The following is an 18,256-nucleotide window of genomic DNA, read 5'->3' on the forward strand; positions in this document are numbered from 1 at the left end:
CCTTACCTGTCTTTCCTTTTGCAATACACCAGAAGATTATCAAAAAGAAAAAACACCCGTTCTTGAATATTTCCAGAAGAAATTTTCAGCAAGACGCCACACATTAGCATCTCAGTGCAGATGTCAGTGATCTTGGATCCCTAGGTTAAAAAAAAGAAAAAGAGAGAGAGAGATATAATGTCTGATTACTTAACAGAAACTTTTGTGTGTAATTCTTTTTCTCATTAAAAGTCTGTTTTTATTTCAAGATACAATATACGGACAGAATAAAAGTTGAAACACCATAAATATTTATACACTGGATGGAGGTCTCTTTTCCTCCCAGACTCCTCCTCATCAGTCTCAGCAGATACAACTGTGGTTAGGAGACTCTGGGTCTCCTTTTAGCTTTCTTACACATGCAGGCATACATAAGCATGGATGATACATGTTACCTATGCTCTTTTACAAGGAGATGATTTCAAACTGATGCATAAAATTCATGTCTCTAACACTTCTCTCCCCCTCCTCTCTTCCCCTGGTATGGGAAAAGAGCTCCACGGATATATCACAAAGTACATTAAATTCTCTAAATTTTTAACGGGTCTCAACTCATTTATCCACTCCTTGGATGGAGAGAAGAAAAAAGAAGAAATTAAAGAAAAAAAAAACTATTTAAAGAGAGCAACCTTCCATACAGCTTTAACCCAAGGTAAAAGTTAGAATAAGTACACTTGTTCCTTAAATAAGCCTTCACTGAGTGCATGCTAAGCTCAGATGACTAGTGACAAAACTAAGTCTTCACACAAGAACTAACCACTGAGAGGACACACAGATGGAAAGAACCTGAATCATGAACAGAGGAAAGCTGCCCAATGAAGCAGAGTACAAGCATTGGATGGTTGTGTGAGCTGATTAAAAGTCTGTCCTTTGAGCCATTATAAAAGTGGAAGTGTATTTGTTTCTACATCCTAAACTATCACAACTAATGCACTGAGTTAGACAAAACAAAAAACAAAAAAAAAAAATTTTTCAGTAGATGGCTGATAAGCATGCTCTGTTTTCAATATGTCTGGTCCTTAAATCTAGGGATAAATATCTGATTCTTTTTCAACTCATGTTTTTATTTTTGTTTTTGATATTTAAAAATCAGACCACGAATTGTAAATTTCATATTTCCACAGTAATCATTGATACGGTTTATCTGATTATAAAAATTTAAATTACAGTGATAACTCATACATGTCAGTAAGAAATTTCCCAAATGGGAAGTTAAGAGAATGTGATTGTGCTGAGTATCTGCATTACAAACACATTTTATTTATTTTTTATTTTTTACTAACTTTATTTTTTTAAAGATCTTATTTATTTGTCAGAGAGAGAGAGAGACAGAGAGAGCACAAACAGGGGGAGCAACAGGCAGAGGGAGAAGCAGACTCAATCCCAGGACCCTGGGATCATGATCTGAGCCGAAGGCAGGGGCTTAAATGAGTGAGACACCCAGGCATCCCTACACACATATTTTATTTTTTGTTTTTATATTTAACTTAAATTTAAAAAAAAATAATTTTAATTCCAGGAGAGTTACCAAACAGTGTTATAGTAGTTTCACTTGTATAATATAGTGACTCAGCAAGTCCATACCTTATTCAGTGCCCATCACGATAAGTGTATTCTTAATCCCCCTCACCTCTTTCACGCTTCCCCCGGACTCACCTCCCCTCTGGTGACCATCCATTACAAAATACTTTAGATTTAAGACATTTCCCTTTTTCTCGTCTTTCATCATAAAGGTGGACATATAACTAGAGATCTATCAAAAATTTATACAATTTCATATCCTTCCTCATGTGATAATTAAGTAAAAACTGTCATCAAATTCGAATATAAATCCCAATTTCAGTGGCAATGATTTCTTACTTAAGTACTATCCCTACCTCAGAAAAAAATTACGATAGAATACTATTAAAAATGGAAATAAGGAAACATCACATTGATTCTTGCACAAGGACCTATACAATGTTATGAAAGCGGTTTTATTGATAACAATTTTACGAAACGTACAAAATACATCACGTTACATTATTTCTCATGGTAGCCCAAAAAAGTAAAGCAAAGAAGTTAAGTTTTTATCTAATTAAATGGGAGCTGCAAGGGAGGAGCAAGATGGGGGAGGAGTGAAAGACTTAAATATCATCAGGTCCCAGGGGTTCAGCTAGAGAGTCATCAAACCATTCTGAATACCTACAAATTCAACCGGAGATCAAGGAGAAGACGACCAGTAATTCTAAGAAGAGAAAACAGATCACTTTCCAAAAGGTAGAACATGCAGAGAAGTGAATCTGAGGCAACAGATGGGAAGACAGACTGGGGGGAAAGGGCCAGCTCCCAGCAAGAGAGGGAGCAGCGGAGCACAAAAAAGGAACTTTTGGAAATCCACTCCACTGAGGGATGTCATTGTAGAGGCTAAGGGGTAGGGGGGTGGGGGTGGGGAGATCACTCGTGGGGATAGTATGGTCTCAGCACACACGGGGTCAAAAAAAAGACCAGGGGTGTCTGAGTGTGGCAAAGCTCCCAGGTATAGAGCAGGGAAAGCCGGCTGCAGAGACAGAGCCAAGGAAGGAGAACTAAGCTCAGGGTTACCTTAAACCATGATCCGAGGCATAGTTGGGCCACTACTCTCCCAGCAGGAACCCCACAAGGGGCAGATCAGGGGAGAACCCCCCTTCCTCCTCCAAGAGGAGCTGCGTAGGAGCACAGTGCCGGAATCAGCTGGGTTTGGAGACTCCAAATGGGGCCATTCCACAGAGATAGAAAAACTCAGTCACAGGATGGGTGAGCTTGGAGTGCAGCCAGAGACCAGGGAGACAGAGGGATTAACTGCTTTTCTCTGAGGGTACACTGAGCAGTAGGGCCCCCAAGCACTCAGCTCCTCCAGGGCCAGAAATTGAGAGGCCACCATCTTCATTCTGGTTCTCCAAAGCTATACAGAAAGTGTTCAGGAAACAAAAGCTCCCGAAAGCAAACACGAGCAGATTACTTAGCCTGGCCCCTGGCAAGGGTGGTGCAGTTCCACCTCAGGCAAGGACATCTGAGAATCATGGCAACAGGCCCCTCCCCAGTAGATGTGCAAGAACATCTAGCCAAGAATAAGTCCCCTACTCAATAAGAACTGCAGAACTCCAGAGCTAGGGGAAAGCAACACATAGAATTCATGACTTTTTTACCATGATTCTTTAATCTTTGAAAGTTAACTTTTTAAATTTTGTTTTTTCCTTATTCTATTTGTAAAAATTTCCTCCATCTTATTTTAACGTTTTTTAACTATTTTATCAATACCTTTTTAAAAATCTTTTTAAATTTTCATTGTTATACTCATATTCTATCCCTTCATTGTATTTAACTTTATTTTTTGGATATATACAGGTTTTTTTTTCTTTAAAATTTTGGAACACAGATTCTTCTAATAGATCAAAATATACCCTAAATCTAGCACATGTCTTTGTTCTAGTCTCCAGCCTGATCACATTCTTTCCTCTTTATTCCTCCTTTTTTAAAGAATTTATCATTTCCTATTTTAGAATCTTTTTAAATTTTCAGCTTTACAGTCATATTCCATCCTTTCATCATGTTTACGTTATTTTGTCTGTTCTATTCACCAGTCTAATATATATAATTTTTTCTATTTTCCTTTGTTCCTCCTTTGTTTTCCTCCCAGTTTTGGGTCTCTTCTGACTTGGTTAGTATATAATTTTCTGGGATCACTGCCACCCTTTGTTCGAGAGAACATCTTTTTTATCTGGAAAAAATGACAAGGTGGAAAAACTCACCACAAAAAAAAAAAAGAGAGAGAGAGAGAGAGAACAAGAGGCAGTACCGGTGCCTAGGGATCTAATCGATACAAACATTAATAATATCTCAGAACTACAGTTCAGAATGATGATTATCAAGGTGCTAGTTTGGCTTGAAAAAAGCATGGAAGACCCTAGAGAATCCCTTTCTGGAGAAAAAAATCCCTTTCTGGAGGAATACAAGAATGAAAATCTAAGTTGAAATCGAAAAAAAGATTTTAATGAGGTGTAATAAAAAAATGGAGGCTCTTACTTCTAGGATAAATGAGGCAAAAGAGAGAATTGAGTGATTTAGAAGACCAAATGATGGAGAATAAAGAAGCTGAGAAAGAGACAAACAACTACTGAACCACAAGGGCAGAATTTGAGAGATAAATGATACCGTAAGATGAAATAATATTGGGATAATTGGGATCCCAGAAGAAGAAAGAAAGAGAGAGGCAGAAGGTATTTTGGAACAAATTATAGCAGAGAATTAATTTCCCTAACTGGGTAAAGGGAACAAGCACCAAAATCCAGGAGGCACAGAGAACCCCCCCTCAAAATCAATAAAAATAGGGGGGAAGGGAGTCGGGAGAGGGGGGTGGGGTTATGGACATTGGGGAGGGTATGTGCTATGGGGAGTGCTGTGAAGTGTGTAAACCTGGTGAATCACAGACCCGTACCCCTGGGGATAAAAATATATGTTTATAAAAAGATAAAAATAAATTAAAAAAATCAATAAAAATAGGCCCACACCCTATCATCTAATAGTAAAACTTACAATTCCCAGTGACAAAGAGAAAATCCTGAAAGCAGCCCAGGACAAGAGGTCTGTAAACTCCAACAGTAAAAATATTAGATTGGAAGCAGACCAAGCTACAGAGATCATGCCAAAAGGACTGGCATGATATAATCAGAGTAAAATAATGAGGAAAATATGCAATGAAGAATACTATATCCAGTTAGGCTGTCACTGAAAATAGAAGGAGAGATAAAAAGCTTCCAGGACAAAGACTAAAAGAATTTGCAATCACCAAACCAGCCCTACAGGAAATATTCAAAGGGGTCTTCTAATCAAAGACAGAGCCTAAAAGTAACAGACCAGAAAGGAACAAAGACAACATACAGTAACCGTAACCTTACAGGCAATAGTAGGGCACTAAATGTAGAGCTTTCAATAGTTACTCTGAATGTAAGTAGGCTAAATGCCCCAGTCAAAAGACACAGGGTATCAGAATGGATTTAAAAAAAAGAAAAGAACAAGAATGAAAAGACCCATCGATAGGCTGTCTGCAAGAAACTCATTTGAGACCTAAAGACACCTCCAGATTTAAAGTCAGGGGGTGTAAAACAAGTTACCATGCTAATGGACATCAAAAGAAAGCTGGCATAGCAATCCCTACATCAGATAAATTAGATTTTAAGCCAAAGACTATAGTAAGGGATGAGGAAGGACACTATATCATACTTACAAGGTCTGTCCAAAAAGATCTAACAATTTTAAATATCTATGCCCCTAACATGGGAGCAGCCAATTATATACACCAATTAATAACAAAATCAAAGAAACATATCGATAATAATACAATAATAGTAGGCAACTTTAACAACCCCTCACTGAAATAGACAGATCATCTAAGGAAAAGATCAACAAGGAAATGAAGCCTTTAAATGACACATTGGACCCTATGGAAATCACAGTTATATTTAGAACATTCCATCCCAGAATAACAGATTACACATACTTCTCTAGTGCACATGGAACATTCTGTAGAATAGATCACATCCTGGACCACAAATCAGGTCTCAACTGGCATCAAAAGACTGGGATCATTCCCCACATATTTTCAGGCCACAATTCTTTGAAACTAGAACTCAACTACAAGAGGAAAGTTGGAAAAAAACTCAAATACATAGAGGCTAAAGAGAATAATGCTAAAGAATGAATGGGTCAACCAGGAAATTAAAGAATTTAAAAAAATCATGGAAATAAATGAAAATGAAAACACAACTGTTCTAAATCTTTGGGAAACAGCAAAGGGAGTCCTGATAGGAAAGTATATAGTAATACAACCCTTCTCAAGAAACAAGAAAGGTCTCAAGGACACAACCTAACCCTACACCTAAAGGAGCTGGAGAAAGAACAGTAAAGAAAGCCTAAACCCAGCAGGAGAAGAGAAATCATAAAGATCTGAGCAGAAATCAATGAAATGGAAACAAACAAACAAAAAAAAAAACCCAAAAACAAACAACAACAAAAAAACAAAACAGTAGAACAAGTCAACAAAACTAGGAGCTGGTTCTTTGAAAGAACTAATAAGATTGATAAACTCCTGGCCAGACTTATCAAAAAGAAAAGAGAAAGGACCCAGATAAATAAAAACACGAATGAAAGAGGAGAGATCACAACCAACACCAAAGAAATACAAACAAATATAAGAACATATTATGAGCAACTATTCACCAGCAAATTTGACAATCTGGAAGAAATGGATGAATTCCTAGAGACATATAAACTACCACAACTAAACCAGGAAGAAACAGAAAACCTGAACATACCCATAACCAGTAAGGAGACTGAAGCAGTCATTTAAAAGAAAAAAATCTCCCAACTAACAAAAGCCCAGGGCCAGATGGCTTCTAAGGATGTCTACCAAGCATTTAAAGAATTAACACCTATTCTCCTGAAACTATTCCAAAAAACAGAAATGGAAGGAAAACTTCCAAACTCATTTTATGAAACCAGCATTACCTTGATCCCAAAATCAGACAGAGACCCCATCAAAAAGAATTATAGACCAATATCCTTGATGAACATGGATGCAAAATATCTCACCAAAATACTAGCCAATAGGATCCAACAGTACATTAAAAGGATTATTCACCACAACCACGTGGGATTTATTCTTCGGCTGCAAGGTTGGTTCAACATCTGCAAATCAATCAATGTGATACATTAATAAAAGAAAGAACATGAACCATATGATACTTTTAATAGATGCTGAAAAAGCATCTGACAAAGTACAGCATCCTCTCTTGATCATAACTCTCCACAGTGTAGGGATAGAGGGTACATACCTCAATATCATCAAAGCCATCTATGAAAAACTCACAGCAAATATCCATTCTCAATATCCGTTCTCAGAGAAAAACAGAACTTTTTCTCTAAGGTCAAGAACACAGAAGGGATGTCCACTATCACCACTGCTATTAAACATAATACCAGAAGTACTAACCTCAATAATCAGACAGGAAAAAGTAATTAAAGGCATCCTAATAGGTAAAGAAGAAGTGAAACTCTTGAGTCTTTGCAGATAGGATACTTTATGTGGAAAACCCAAAACACTCCACTCCAAAACTGCTAGAACTCACACAGGAATTCAGTAAAATGTAGGGATATAAAATCAGTGCACAGAAATCAGTTGCATTTCTATACACCAACAACAGGACAGAAGAAAGGGAAATTAAAGGGTTGATCCCATTTACAATTGCACCCAAAACCATAAGACACCTAGAAATAAACCTAACCAAAGAGGCAAGGAATCTGTGCTCAGAAAACTATAATGTATTCATGAAAGAAATTGAGGAAGACAAAAAGAAATTGAAAAGTGTTCCATGCTCATAGGTTGGAAAAACAAATATTGTGAATATGTCTATGCTACCTACCTATAGCAATCTACACATTTAATGCAATTTCTATCAAAATACCATCAATTTTTTTTCAAAGAAATGGAATAAATAATCTTAAAATTTATATGGAACCAGAAAAAACCCCAAATAGCTAGAGGAATGTTGAAAAGAAAACTGAAGTTGGCAGAATCACAATTCCGGACTTCAAGCTCTATTACAAACCTATAATCATCAAGACAGTATGGGACTGGCACAAAAACAGACACATAGGTCAATGGAACAAAATAGAGAGCCCAGAAATGGATCCTCAACTCTATGGTCAACTAATCTTTGACAAGGCAGGAAACAACGTCTAATGGAAAAAAGACAGTCTCTTCAACAAATGGTGTTGGGGAAATTGGACTGCCACATGCAGAGGGATGAAGCTGGACCATTTACTTACACCACACATAAAAATAGACTCAAAATGGATGGAATACTTCATTGTGAGACAGAAATCCATCAAAATCTTTGAGAAGAACACAGGTAGCAAAACCTCTTCAACCTCAGCCGCAGCAACTTCTTCCTAGAAACATCAGAAAAGGCAAGGCAAGTGAGGGCAAAAATGAACTATTGGGATTTCATCAAGATCAAAAGCTTTTGCACAGCAAAGGAAACAGTCAACAAAACCAGAAGACAACTGACAGAATGGGAGAAGATATCTGAAAATGACATATCTGATAAAGGACTAGTACCTAAAATCTATAAAGATCTTACCAAACTCAACACCCAAAGAACAAATAATCCAATCAAGAAATGGGCAGAAGACATGAACAGACATTTCTGCAAAGACGACATCCAGATGGCCATCAGACACATGAAAAAGAACTCAACATCGCTCGGCATCAGGGACATACAAATCAAAACCACAGTAAGATACCATACCATACCAATGAGAATGGCTAAAATTAACAAGTCAGGAAACAATAGATGTTGAAGATGATGGGGAGAAAGGGGAACCCTCCTACACTGTTGGTGGGAATGCAAGTTGGTGCAGCTACTCTGGAAAACAGTATAGAGGTTCCTCAAAAGGTTTAAAATAGAGCTACCCTATGACTTAGCACTCTCACTCCTGGCTATTTACCTTAACGATACAAATGTAGTAATCTGAAGGGGTACATGCACCCAAATGTCTATAGCAGTAATGTCCACAATAGCCAAACTATGGAAAGATCTGCAAGATCCCTGAAGATCTCTTCTGAACCTTCTCCAGTTTGTGAGGGTCTCCCTCAATATGGAACATCTCCAGAAGTGAACACGACCACCCAGATGCAAGCTGCCGAATAAATCATGTAGTCATATCAGTATTTCTCCAGACCCCTACAATATATATCTTGATTCTATAAGATTGGATTAACACATTTATGGCAATCCCATCTTACAGCTAATTCCAAGTGCTCCATTAGTCAACAACGCCTCTGGATCATTTTCCTCTATTGTATGCTTAAATAGTTTGACTTTTGATTTAATCTAGATTGGTATCATAGCCCTTACTAATATTACAAATACATTATGTTTGGGGGCACCTGAGTGGCTCAGTTGGTTAACTGTCTCTTTTCAGCTCAGGTCATGATCCCAAGGTCCTGGAATGGAGCCCTGGGTCAGGCTCAGCCTGCCTCTCCCTGTCCCTGTCCCTCCACTTGTGCTCTCTTTCTCTTTCAAATAAATACAATTTTTAAAAAATCTTTAAAAACTACATTATGTTTAAGTCATTACCATAAGTTCCCATTAGCTCCTAGCTCCTGATCAAAAACCAGAATAATATTAATTGACCTCTGTGAGGTAAAACACTTCTTTTCAAAAACAGCCCAAAGCATCTGTTTAATAATCTATTAATGAAACTTTGTGGGGTAATGACATCGAGCCCAACAATCTTGTTATCTTTTAAAGTATATCTCACAATATAAACATAACATCACTCCTATTATATTTTACTAAATAATACCGAGACGTTTCTATCCCTGTAATGATATGTCTTTAATATTTAACAGCAAGGTTTACGAATCAGTACATTAGGTACCTTTACCATCTTCTACCAGAGTAGAATAGTAATAGTATTAGATAATAGTAATCTACTATTATCACATGAAATGGCCATTAAATAATTCCCAGAGGATGGCTTATGCACTTAAAGGAATCTTTGTTGAACCTACACATTTGTCTAAAAAAACTCCTTCTAAATGAATGGCCTATTGCATTTCTCTTTATACCATGTGTATAAGCTGTAAATGGTCAAGAAGAACCATTGTGCCCTTGATTTACCATGATTGAATCTGTGCATTATTACTAGGACAATGGCAACTAGAAATCAGTAAGAATCTCTTAACTACAGAGACGTACAATGTTAGAAATATTAAAAATTTGACCAAGTGTATATACCCTCTTCTGTATAGTCATGATATATGCCTCTCACTTCAAATCCATCCCATGTACAAGTAGACACTTAATAAGCATCTCTTTTTAAATAATGTTGTGTTATTTTCCCCTTGCTTACATGATAAATCTACCTTTCTCTGTAGCTAAAACAAAGGAAAACAAAACAAAACCCTCATGACTTTATCTTTAAAGTAAATAAAATGTATGATATTTCGAAATTACATGCAATTTTTTTTCATTTACCTAGAAATCCCAGGAGAGCTTCTGGGGTTAGAAATAAAGAAGTCAAGCTACAAAATTCACGGAAGGAATTGAAATATAGTATGGCGATGAACATCAGATTACTAGGTAAGAGTCAGGAGCACTAAAGTCTATCAAGATGACAATGTCAGGCAAGTGAACTAGAATATAAAAAATGTGGAAGCAGTAAAACAAGCCAGGCAGATCATCAGAAGACAGCAAAGCCTCTAGGGCCATGGGTCTCAAAGTTTAGAGTTTGGGAGACACACCTGATATGCTTCTTCAAATTCCCAGGTTCCCTGGTCCTACCTTTGGAGATTGAAACTGAGTAAAGCTGGGGTAGGTCCCACGTCATTCCAGTAAATGCTGATGCATGTGGAACACTCTTAAGTAAAATTGCCTTGGAGGCTTTGAGTACCTGAATCCAGGTGCTCAAGTGCATCCTATGGCAATCCTGCTGACAGGGAGATAGAGGTGAGCACAGGTCTCTGCGTGAGGTAGTCCTGACTGCTTCCTAGTTCCAGGGCAGATAGGCATTGATCGTGTTACCATGGTCGCAAATATACCACATGGTCACCTCTGGTATATTTCATCACTGGTGAATATTCAATTATACCTAAGTAATGTTACATAACCTAGTTAGTGTTTTATCTTCATTTTGAAAATTGATGCTAATTTTTAAATCTAGAAATCTGTTCTTTGGCAATTCCATATTTATTCATTGAACAATCATATATGATAAACACTTTTCTCTAGATGAATACTAAAGTCAGGGTTTTAACATTTCTATAACATGCCGAACAATGTGTTAAACATTTTTTCCTGAATTAGAGATTTCCTAAATCTCTAGCAAGTTGGCTTCTCTGTAAAGTTTTAGGAAGCAAGAGGGAGAGAGGGAGATGGGAGAGAGGGAGAAAAGGAGGAAGGAAGGAAGGAAGGAAGGAAGGAAGGAAGGAAGGAAGGAAGAAATATGGAGGGAGGACAGGAGGAAGGAAGATAAAAGGGAAAGATGTTTGGTTAGATCAGTTTTGTACAGTCTTTCATGGGTCACCACGTAGATGTTGAAGGCGGAAACAAATAAACAAACAAACAAACAAAAAAGTAAGAGGGGGTGCCTGGGTGGCTCAGTGGGTTAAAGCCTCTGCCTTCGGCTCAGGTCATGATCCCAGGGTCCTGGGATACAGTGCAGCATCAGGCTCTTTGCTCAGCAGGGAGCCTGCTAACTCCTCTCTCTCTGCCTGCCTAGTTGTGATTTCTCTCTGTCAAATAAATAAAATATTTTAAAAAAAGCAAGAGGGCTTGTATAAATCATTAATTTGGACTATCCGAAAACTATTGCCCATAATGTAATATGTATATGTTCATATTCAATACAGAATTTTTTTTTAAAGATTTTACTTATTTATTTGACACAGACAGAGAGAGATCACAAGCTGGCAGAGAGGCAAGCAGAGAGAGAGGGGGGAAGCAGGCTTCTTGCTAAGCAGAGCCCAATGTGGGGCTCGATCCCACGACCCTGAGACCATGACCTGAGCCGAAGGCAGAGGCTTTAACCCACTGAGCCACCTAGGCGCCCCAGTACAGATATTTTTAAATAATGTTTATCTATATGATTCAGACTTTTGCTGTCTCAGCAATCCCTTAAAAAATAACCAAAATAATGTACTTTTTTCATCTAGATGATTTATCCTTTTTAACATGCATTTCCCTTTAAGAAGCAACATTTATCATGTAAAATCACACCTGTGATGAATTATATATATAGAACTAAATACAGCAAAGCCCCAGCAAGACGTTCCATGGATGGTTCTCATCCTGACCACTTTTATTTATTTTTTCTTTTTTTCTGACCACTTTTATTAAATCAGGAAAGGGAGGCTGAGTGGCCGTTCAAGGGGAGAAGGAACCACCCATTAATAACTGCACCATGGGTGGGAATCTACTCATCTAGTGCCTCTCCTTCCAAAAGCTTCTCTTTCTAGTCCAGTCTGTGGAAACCCATCTCATCCCTCCTCCTTCACCTTGGTCCCAGCAGGTGCAAAGGCTTGGGACTTGACCCCTGTTCCAGATTCTAGTGGAAGAAACAGATATGAAAGCATAGAATTAAATGCAGTGTGATCACTGCAGTAACAGAGTAGCAACAAAATGAGAGCTGGCCTGAATTAACACTCTTAGAGATAACTGTGTGTGTGTGATTATTTATCATTAACTATATAGTTCATTCCATGTCGTGGTTTCAGGTTTCAATCACTCTTTAGGGATTTTCTTTGTCAGACAAAGTACACCATTTCAGTATCACCTTCTGATAGGGTGAAAAGATCAGTATGAAATGGATAGAGCAAACCATGACTTCAGTCACTAAAGCCAGGACCCAGAGGCAGTCCATGTTGGCAACACTCCTCACCAAAGGCTCCTCTTCCCACTGTGGGGGTCTCATGGTCAAGATCCAGCCAGAAAATGGTGACAATTCAGAATCTAATTTGTTAAGAAGCTGAATAATTTTGATTCTATGAATTGGAGGTATAATCAGGTGTGAATTATATAGTCAGCATACATGAAAGACTAGTAAATTCAAAGTGCCATTACAGAATTGAATGTAATTTAATTTAATGTGGAATATGATGAATTTCCATAGGTGGACACAAGTTAGGTGACAAAGTATGCTTTCAGAAAATGACAACACCCAGAAAAGACAGTCAGGAGCATGTGGATTTATTTTATGGCCCCTTTTCTAATTTCCAGTGTGTCTTCAAACATTAAAATGATTTATGAAGCACTGAAACAATAGAACAAAGCCCCACCTCTGAAAAAGACCCAATGAAAATACTATTGCTAAACCACATCTGGATTATTTGAAAGGTAAACCTTTTTGTGTTAAGTTCTCTTAATATGTTATGGAAGGGTTCATTACTGATTCTTTGCAGCTATGAGGAGGCAAAAAATCACTATAATAGGAAACTAGTCACTAATTATCTGACCCCACTGTCAGCGCTCCCTGCTTAACACCAGAGTCTACCCCATTCATCTTGTCAACTCAATGTTGAATGTCAATACTGGAAAAACGCAGACTGCAGAGAGAAGGCATAATCTTGGCAAAGGAGGAGGATGACAGGAGGCCCTGAAACTTCCCCCAATCATATACAAAGCACTGACAGATGAAGACAAGAGCTAGACCCACTCACTGTGGAAGAAAAGAAAACTGACAAAAATGACAACTAGGTGGGCGTCTCATAAGAGAATGATTTCAGTATCAAAGGAGTGTCTCGAGAAAATGAATGAAGCATTTGAATATTCTTTCAAAAAACCTTTTAAAACTACTAGAAAAGTTAAACATGAAATGAAGAATATCACATCATTTTATCATAGAATATCATAAAATGTATGTCCCACAGCAAGATTCAGGATTTGGTTCACTCTTTTTGAGATTCAGTTTATTAACTGATGTTTTAACCTAGATTCTGTCATCTATTACATAAGACTAATAACATAAATGTTCGTTTTATCGAAATGAAGTCCCAATCAAGCTTCCCCCCTCTCACTTAGGAAATTCTGCTCCCTTTCTACATAGATTGACTTTCAATGGCCTTCTTCCCAAACCAACTATCCTTAAGTAACAAGGGCCATCTATAAATCAATTCTGTCTCAAGGCAGTAGACAAATTTGTATCTACCAAATCACCTTGTAGAAAAGAAAAAAAAAATTCTCATCACAACGTCTGTTAGACTCATAAAGTAAGAGAACATGACTTGAAGTCAATATACTGTCAGACACAATCATATATAAAAAGCAGGAAATGGATGTTAAAACGGTTTTGTGCCATTATATTTCTCCACGCAGAAAGCCAAGAGGTGTCAAATTTCTATTCTGTTTCTATTTCATAAAATGCAGTAACTATTTTGATCTTATTTTTTCCAGCACCTTCATATATTAATAATTCTCCCTCTTATCTTTTAATATGATTGTTTTCAGATTTGAGAGATCTATTCCAAACAGGGCTATCACAGATATAAAGCTGAATTACCAAGTGATATAATGCTTTTTGATTCTCCCTTGTCGACAGAGTTCATTAGGACTCCAAAGATTAGAGTTACCATTACAATACTATCAATCAGCCAAAAAGCAGACCAAGACGGCGACTGGTCCTGCTCTATGAAATGAATCAGTGACTCTGACTAATGAACTTCCTTTCCAAGCACACTGATCACTGCCCTACAATTACCTTTGGTAGAATATCCTGTGCAATGCTCTGAATGTTGGAGAAGACATACAACTGAGATATCATAAATTACTAATAAAAGGCAGAACTTCAAATATGAGCAATTAAACTACAGATCTTCTATAATGGCAGTCACTATGTAAATGATGACAAACACCTAATTTCTATAGTAAATTTACTTCTAAATGGCAAGCAATCAACGTAATCTAAAGAATTAGCTTAATTTTTTTCTGAGTAGATACAATATTACACGGTGACAAGGAATATAGGTTTAAACTCTGCCATCCATTAGCTGTAAGCACTTGGGGTAAATCATATGGGCCCTCACTTTTTAAATCTGTGTAATGGGGATTATAATACCTCAGCCAACTGTTAAGGGCTCATCAAGATTGCATACAATGGAAGATCAGCCTTTCCTCAAAAGGAAAGTGGCTGACTGGCCAACAAGGACCTCTGTCCTCCCCTAGGCAAGACTACAGGAATCTTAGATTTTGATCTTGAATCTTGAGTGATGTAATAGAACGGTAGAAAACATTATTAGAGTCTATCCATTTTACTCAGGGCACCAACCTACCTACCAGTTTTGGCTGCCTAGACACCCTTGAGAGTGTAGCTTTTCTACTGATTCTGTGAGCTACTCCATATCTTTTTAAATTAATTTTTCTTTTAGTTTCTGTGACTTGGAGGTATCTAACCTTAAGTGAAGTGATATAATACCTTCAGTAGTCAGGAGCTTGTATTAGAGAAATAGGAATTTTTCAACGGTAAAAATCCTACCATTGAACCAGAGCTTTAAAATACTTCTCATTTGTATAGGATTTTACAGTATTCAAAGCACTTCCACTTATTTCGTTTGACTCCTGTAATAATCCACATAGTATGTGGGAGAGGTCTGATATATCATCCCCAAAGTAAGGGTTAGAGTCCGGACTAGAGAAAATCATGTTTCACCTCTGTGTCATCTAATTTGGGACCACAGATTTCAATCACTTGTTTACCTAAATTCAACATAAAGGAATGTAAAGATAATTTATAGCACAAAATATTAGACAGGCAAGATACCAGACAGATTTTACTACAAAAAGCCTTCATCTGATTAAAGAGAAAATAAGACTGGATAATTAAGTGACTTACATGAAATAAATAATCCACCTAAGGTGAAAACAATGCTAATTCATGCTGTATCAGATTCAGATCCCATTCAAGAAATTTTATAGTTACTGGAGCGAGGGTGTCATCCCTCAGGTGGTCCTCAAGGGTCTGCAGGAGCTTGGGGAAGGAACTAGACAGGGAGTTGTTTCCCAGCCTTCTTAGCTCAAGACTTCTCACCTCAAAGGCTTTTTAAGAAACTGTCCGTTCTTGGCCAGCATGCCACCTGACATCTGCCCTTGGCCATGTCCTAACCCCATGAGAGCTACTTTAAACATACACAAAGCTGTCTGCAAGCTGAGCAGTAATCTTTGTTTGCAATTCAGAGAAATCTCTGTAACTATCATCCTTCCCTCCCAGGGCCTGCATTCATCCTGTAAGACTACCCCTCTCTCCTGGACAAATCGGGAGTCCTATCAGCAGTTTCTCCAAAGCTTCCAGGAACAGACCAGGTGTGAGTATTATAAGAGCTTTCCCCCTCTCTCCAACCTGGTGGACTGAGATGAGGAGTCATGTTCTTATCAAAAGTTGCCAACCAGTTATCTGGGCCTTCCTCCAAGCTCCGTTCCCTCAATGTCCCAAAACCCCCCAAAGTAGCCTGGCTGTGTCTTATGCAATTATATTCAAATCCTACTCAAATAGAATCTGCGTCGCTGCCCTTTTTTGGGACCTGACACTCATATGATCTCCTCTGTGCCTGCTGGGACTGTAGTTATATCTAATTTCCTGCAGCCAGTTTTCTCTGTCCCGATGCTGCATTTTCCTCTTGCACTTCAACTGTTGGTTGTAAACAGAGAGCGCTGGTGAGATTGAGGCACCCCCTGTTAGGGGCTGTAAGTAACGGAACATGATCCACACACATTCTTCCTCTGAGTAACTGCCATGCCCAGAGCAAGAAATATCAACTTTATAAAGAATCTCTTAATTCTGCAGTAGATACAATTTTTTTTTAGAATATACATGAGGAGGAACAAAATTATGACAGATTCCATTCCCCTAGAGTACCGAGAAGAACCTGTGAGGTTTTGTTTTGGGAAAAGGCTTGGCAAATATCAATGAGAAACCCTGCAATTTAGAGCATGTTCAGTTTTTCTTCCAATGCTCGTGTGACAACAGAACGACAAAAGCAAACTTCAGTCCATTTTCCTCAACCCAGCAGGACAACCGCTCCCCAAGAAAGGAATTATCATCATGAATCAACTGCAAAACACACAACCATTTTAACTGACTGAAATAATTAGCATTCATGCTGAAATGGGAGGTCCCCCTGGACACTTGAAATGAAAGAATATAGATGAAGAGAAAACTTCCATCCCAGCTGGATTTGAAAAGTTTCATGGTGATGGGTGGATAAACTGGGGAATTCCCGGAGGTCAACGTTTGAGGTTCCTTTGCAAATCTGAATGGATATAATTTTTGAATGGATTTAATTTTAGATCAAAACGGAAACTAACATATTGAAGATATGAAACAAATCAGTCAATTATAAGGTCCTAAATATAGAAAGCAATTCACTCGAATTTGTGTGAAAACATTATTTGGTTGGAAACATTTTAAATCTTCTCTATCCCTTTAAAAAATGTCTTAATTGCTTTACTTTATAAAACTAAATGTTCCCAGTTGAAAGCTCATCTCTTCTCAATTAAGTCAATTTAAAGACAAAATTTCAGTTTATGCTTTATATAGCACTAAAATAACATAGGGCTCCAACCCCATGAAATAACAGGGATTCAAAGTTACCATGGATGAAAACATATAACAGAGTCTGAATATCACTCTTTGTTTGCTTCTTTTATCATTTTAAAAAATCTTTCTTTAATGAGTCATAAATCCGTAAGACTTTTCATCTTGAATGGACCTTGAAAATCACATCATAAGACAGTTTCTTCATTTAGAAATGATGAAATAATTGCAAAGAAATGCAGTTTAAGAGATTAAGTGACCTTAACATGATGAAATTCATCATCAAACACCTAATTTAGAATCTGAAAATAACAGTATCATAGAACACATACCGGGCGTTACTCCCCTTCCTTACTCTCTCCAGGTTTCAGGCTATGTACTTATTGACCAAAGGAAGGCAGGGAAAAGGATAATCAAGATGCACAAATACTGAAACACCAAAGCTTATAACCCACACAACATCAGAAGGCTCTATGACAAAGCTTTCAGGTTGACGTTAAGTCAATTAACTTGCCACTCTAAAGAGATTTAAAAATAATAATGACAGCACTTTGCAGAAATGGTTATAGCCCTCTGCCATTATCTGGGAAAATGACCATTTATGGCTCCATCCAATGTCAACAATTCTACATGCAGCATAAGACATAACACAACTATTTTAAGCTCCACTGTTGAGTAGAGTAAATGTACCTCCCAGCCTTCAATGTGAGACTGCCATTCCTCTAAAACTTCTAACTTCTCCATCTGCCTCTTGGCCTCGTTTATGTTGGGGTAGACAGCTTTCATGGCTTGGAGGGCTTCCATTACTGCTGCGTAGACACTGTGTTTCCTTGGAGTCCGCTTCAGCAACTCCTGTTTATACACACAAAAAAAAAACAAATCGCCCTTTGATCTTCAGCTTTCTGGTACAGCAGGTTCAGAATGACCAGGAAATGAGAACTGCAGAGATCGTGAGAGCCACCTTCAGAAGGGACATCACAAACTCCACTGAAATTCAGATCAATGAATGTACGTTACCCTGACACACATTTTGCAGCTCCTTTAATTTTTTGGCCTTAAAATTATTTTGTTTTAAAAACTAAATTAGATTTCTCCTTTTCAATTGTCAAGT

General features: G+C 37.7%; 1 protein-coding gene across 1 annotated transcript in view; it reads right to left on the minus strand.

Annotated features, from left to right (window-relative positions):
• The window catches only part of LOC123926135 (phosphatidylinositol 3,4,5-trisphosphate-dependent Rac exchanger 2 protein-like), a 43,346-nt gene extending 25,353 nt beyond the window's left edge, over window positions 1–17,993 (minus strand). Inside the window, exons 1-2 of the mRNA XM_045979916.1 lie at window positions 17,836–17,993; window positions 7–140 (exon numbers count right to left, since the gene is read on the minus strand). Of these exons, the coding sequence (XP_045835872.1) occupies window positions 7–140; window positions 17,836–17,949 (248 nt within the window). The 5' untranslated portion in view covers window positions 17,950–17,993. The remainder of the gene's footprint in view (window positions 1–6; window positions 141–17,835) is intronic.
• Between the last annotated feature and the right edge of the window lie 263 nt (window positions 17,994–18,256).

This window comes from Meles meles, chromosome 1 (genome assembly GCF_922984935.1).
Source record: "Meles meles chromosome 1, mMelMel3.1 paternal haplotype, whole genome shotgun sequence".
In the NCBI taxonomy this organism is placed as follows: domain Eukaryota; kingdom Metazoa; phylum Chordata; class Mammalia; order Carnivora; family Mustelidae; genus Meles; species Meles meles.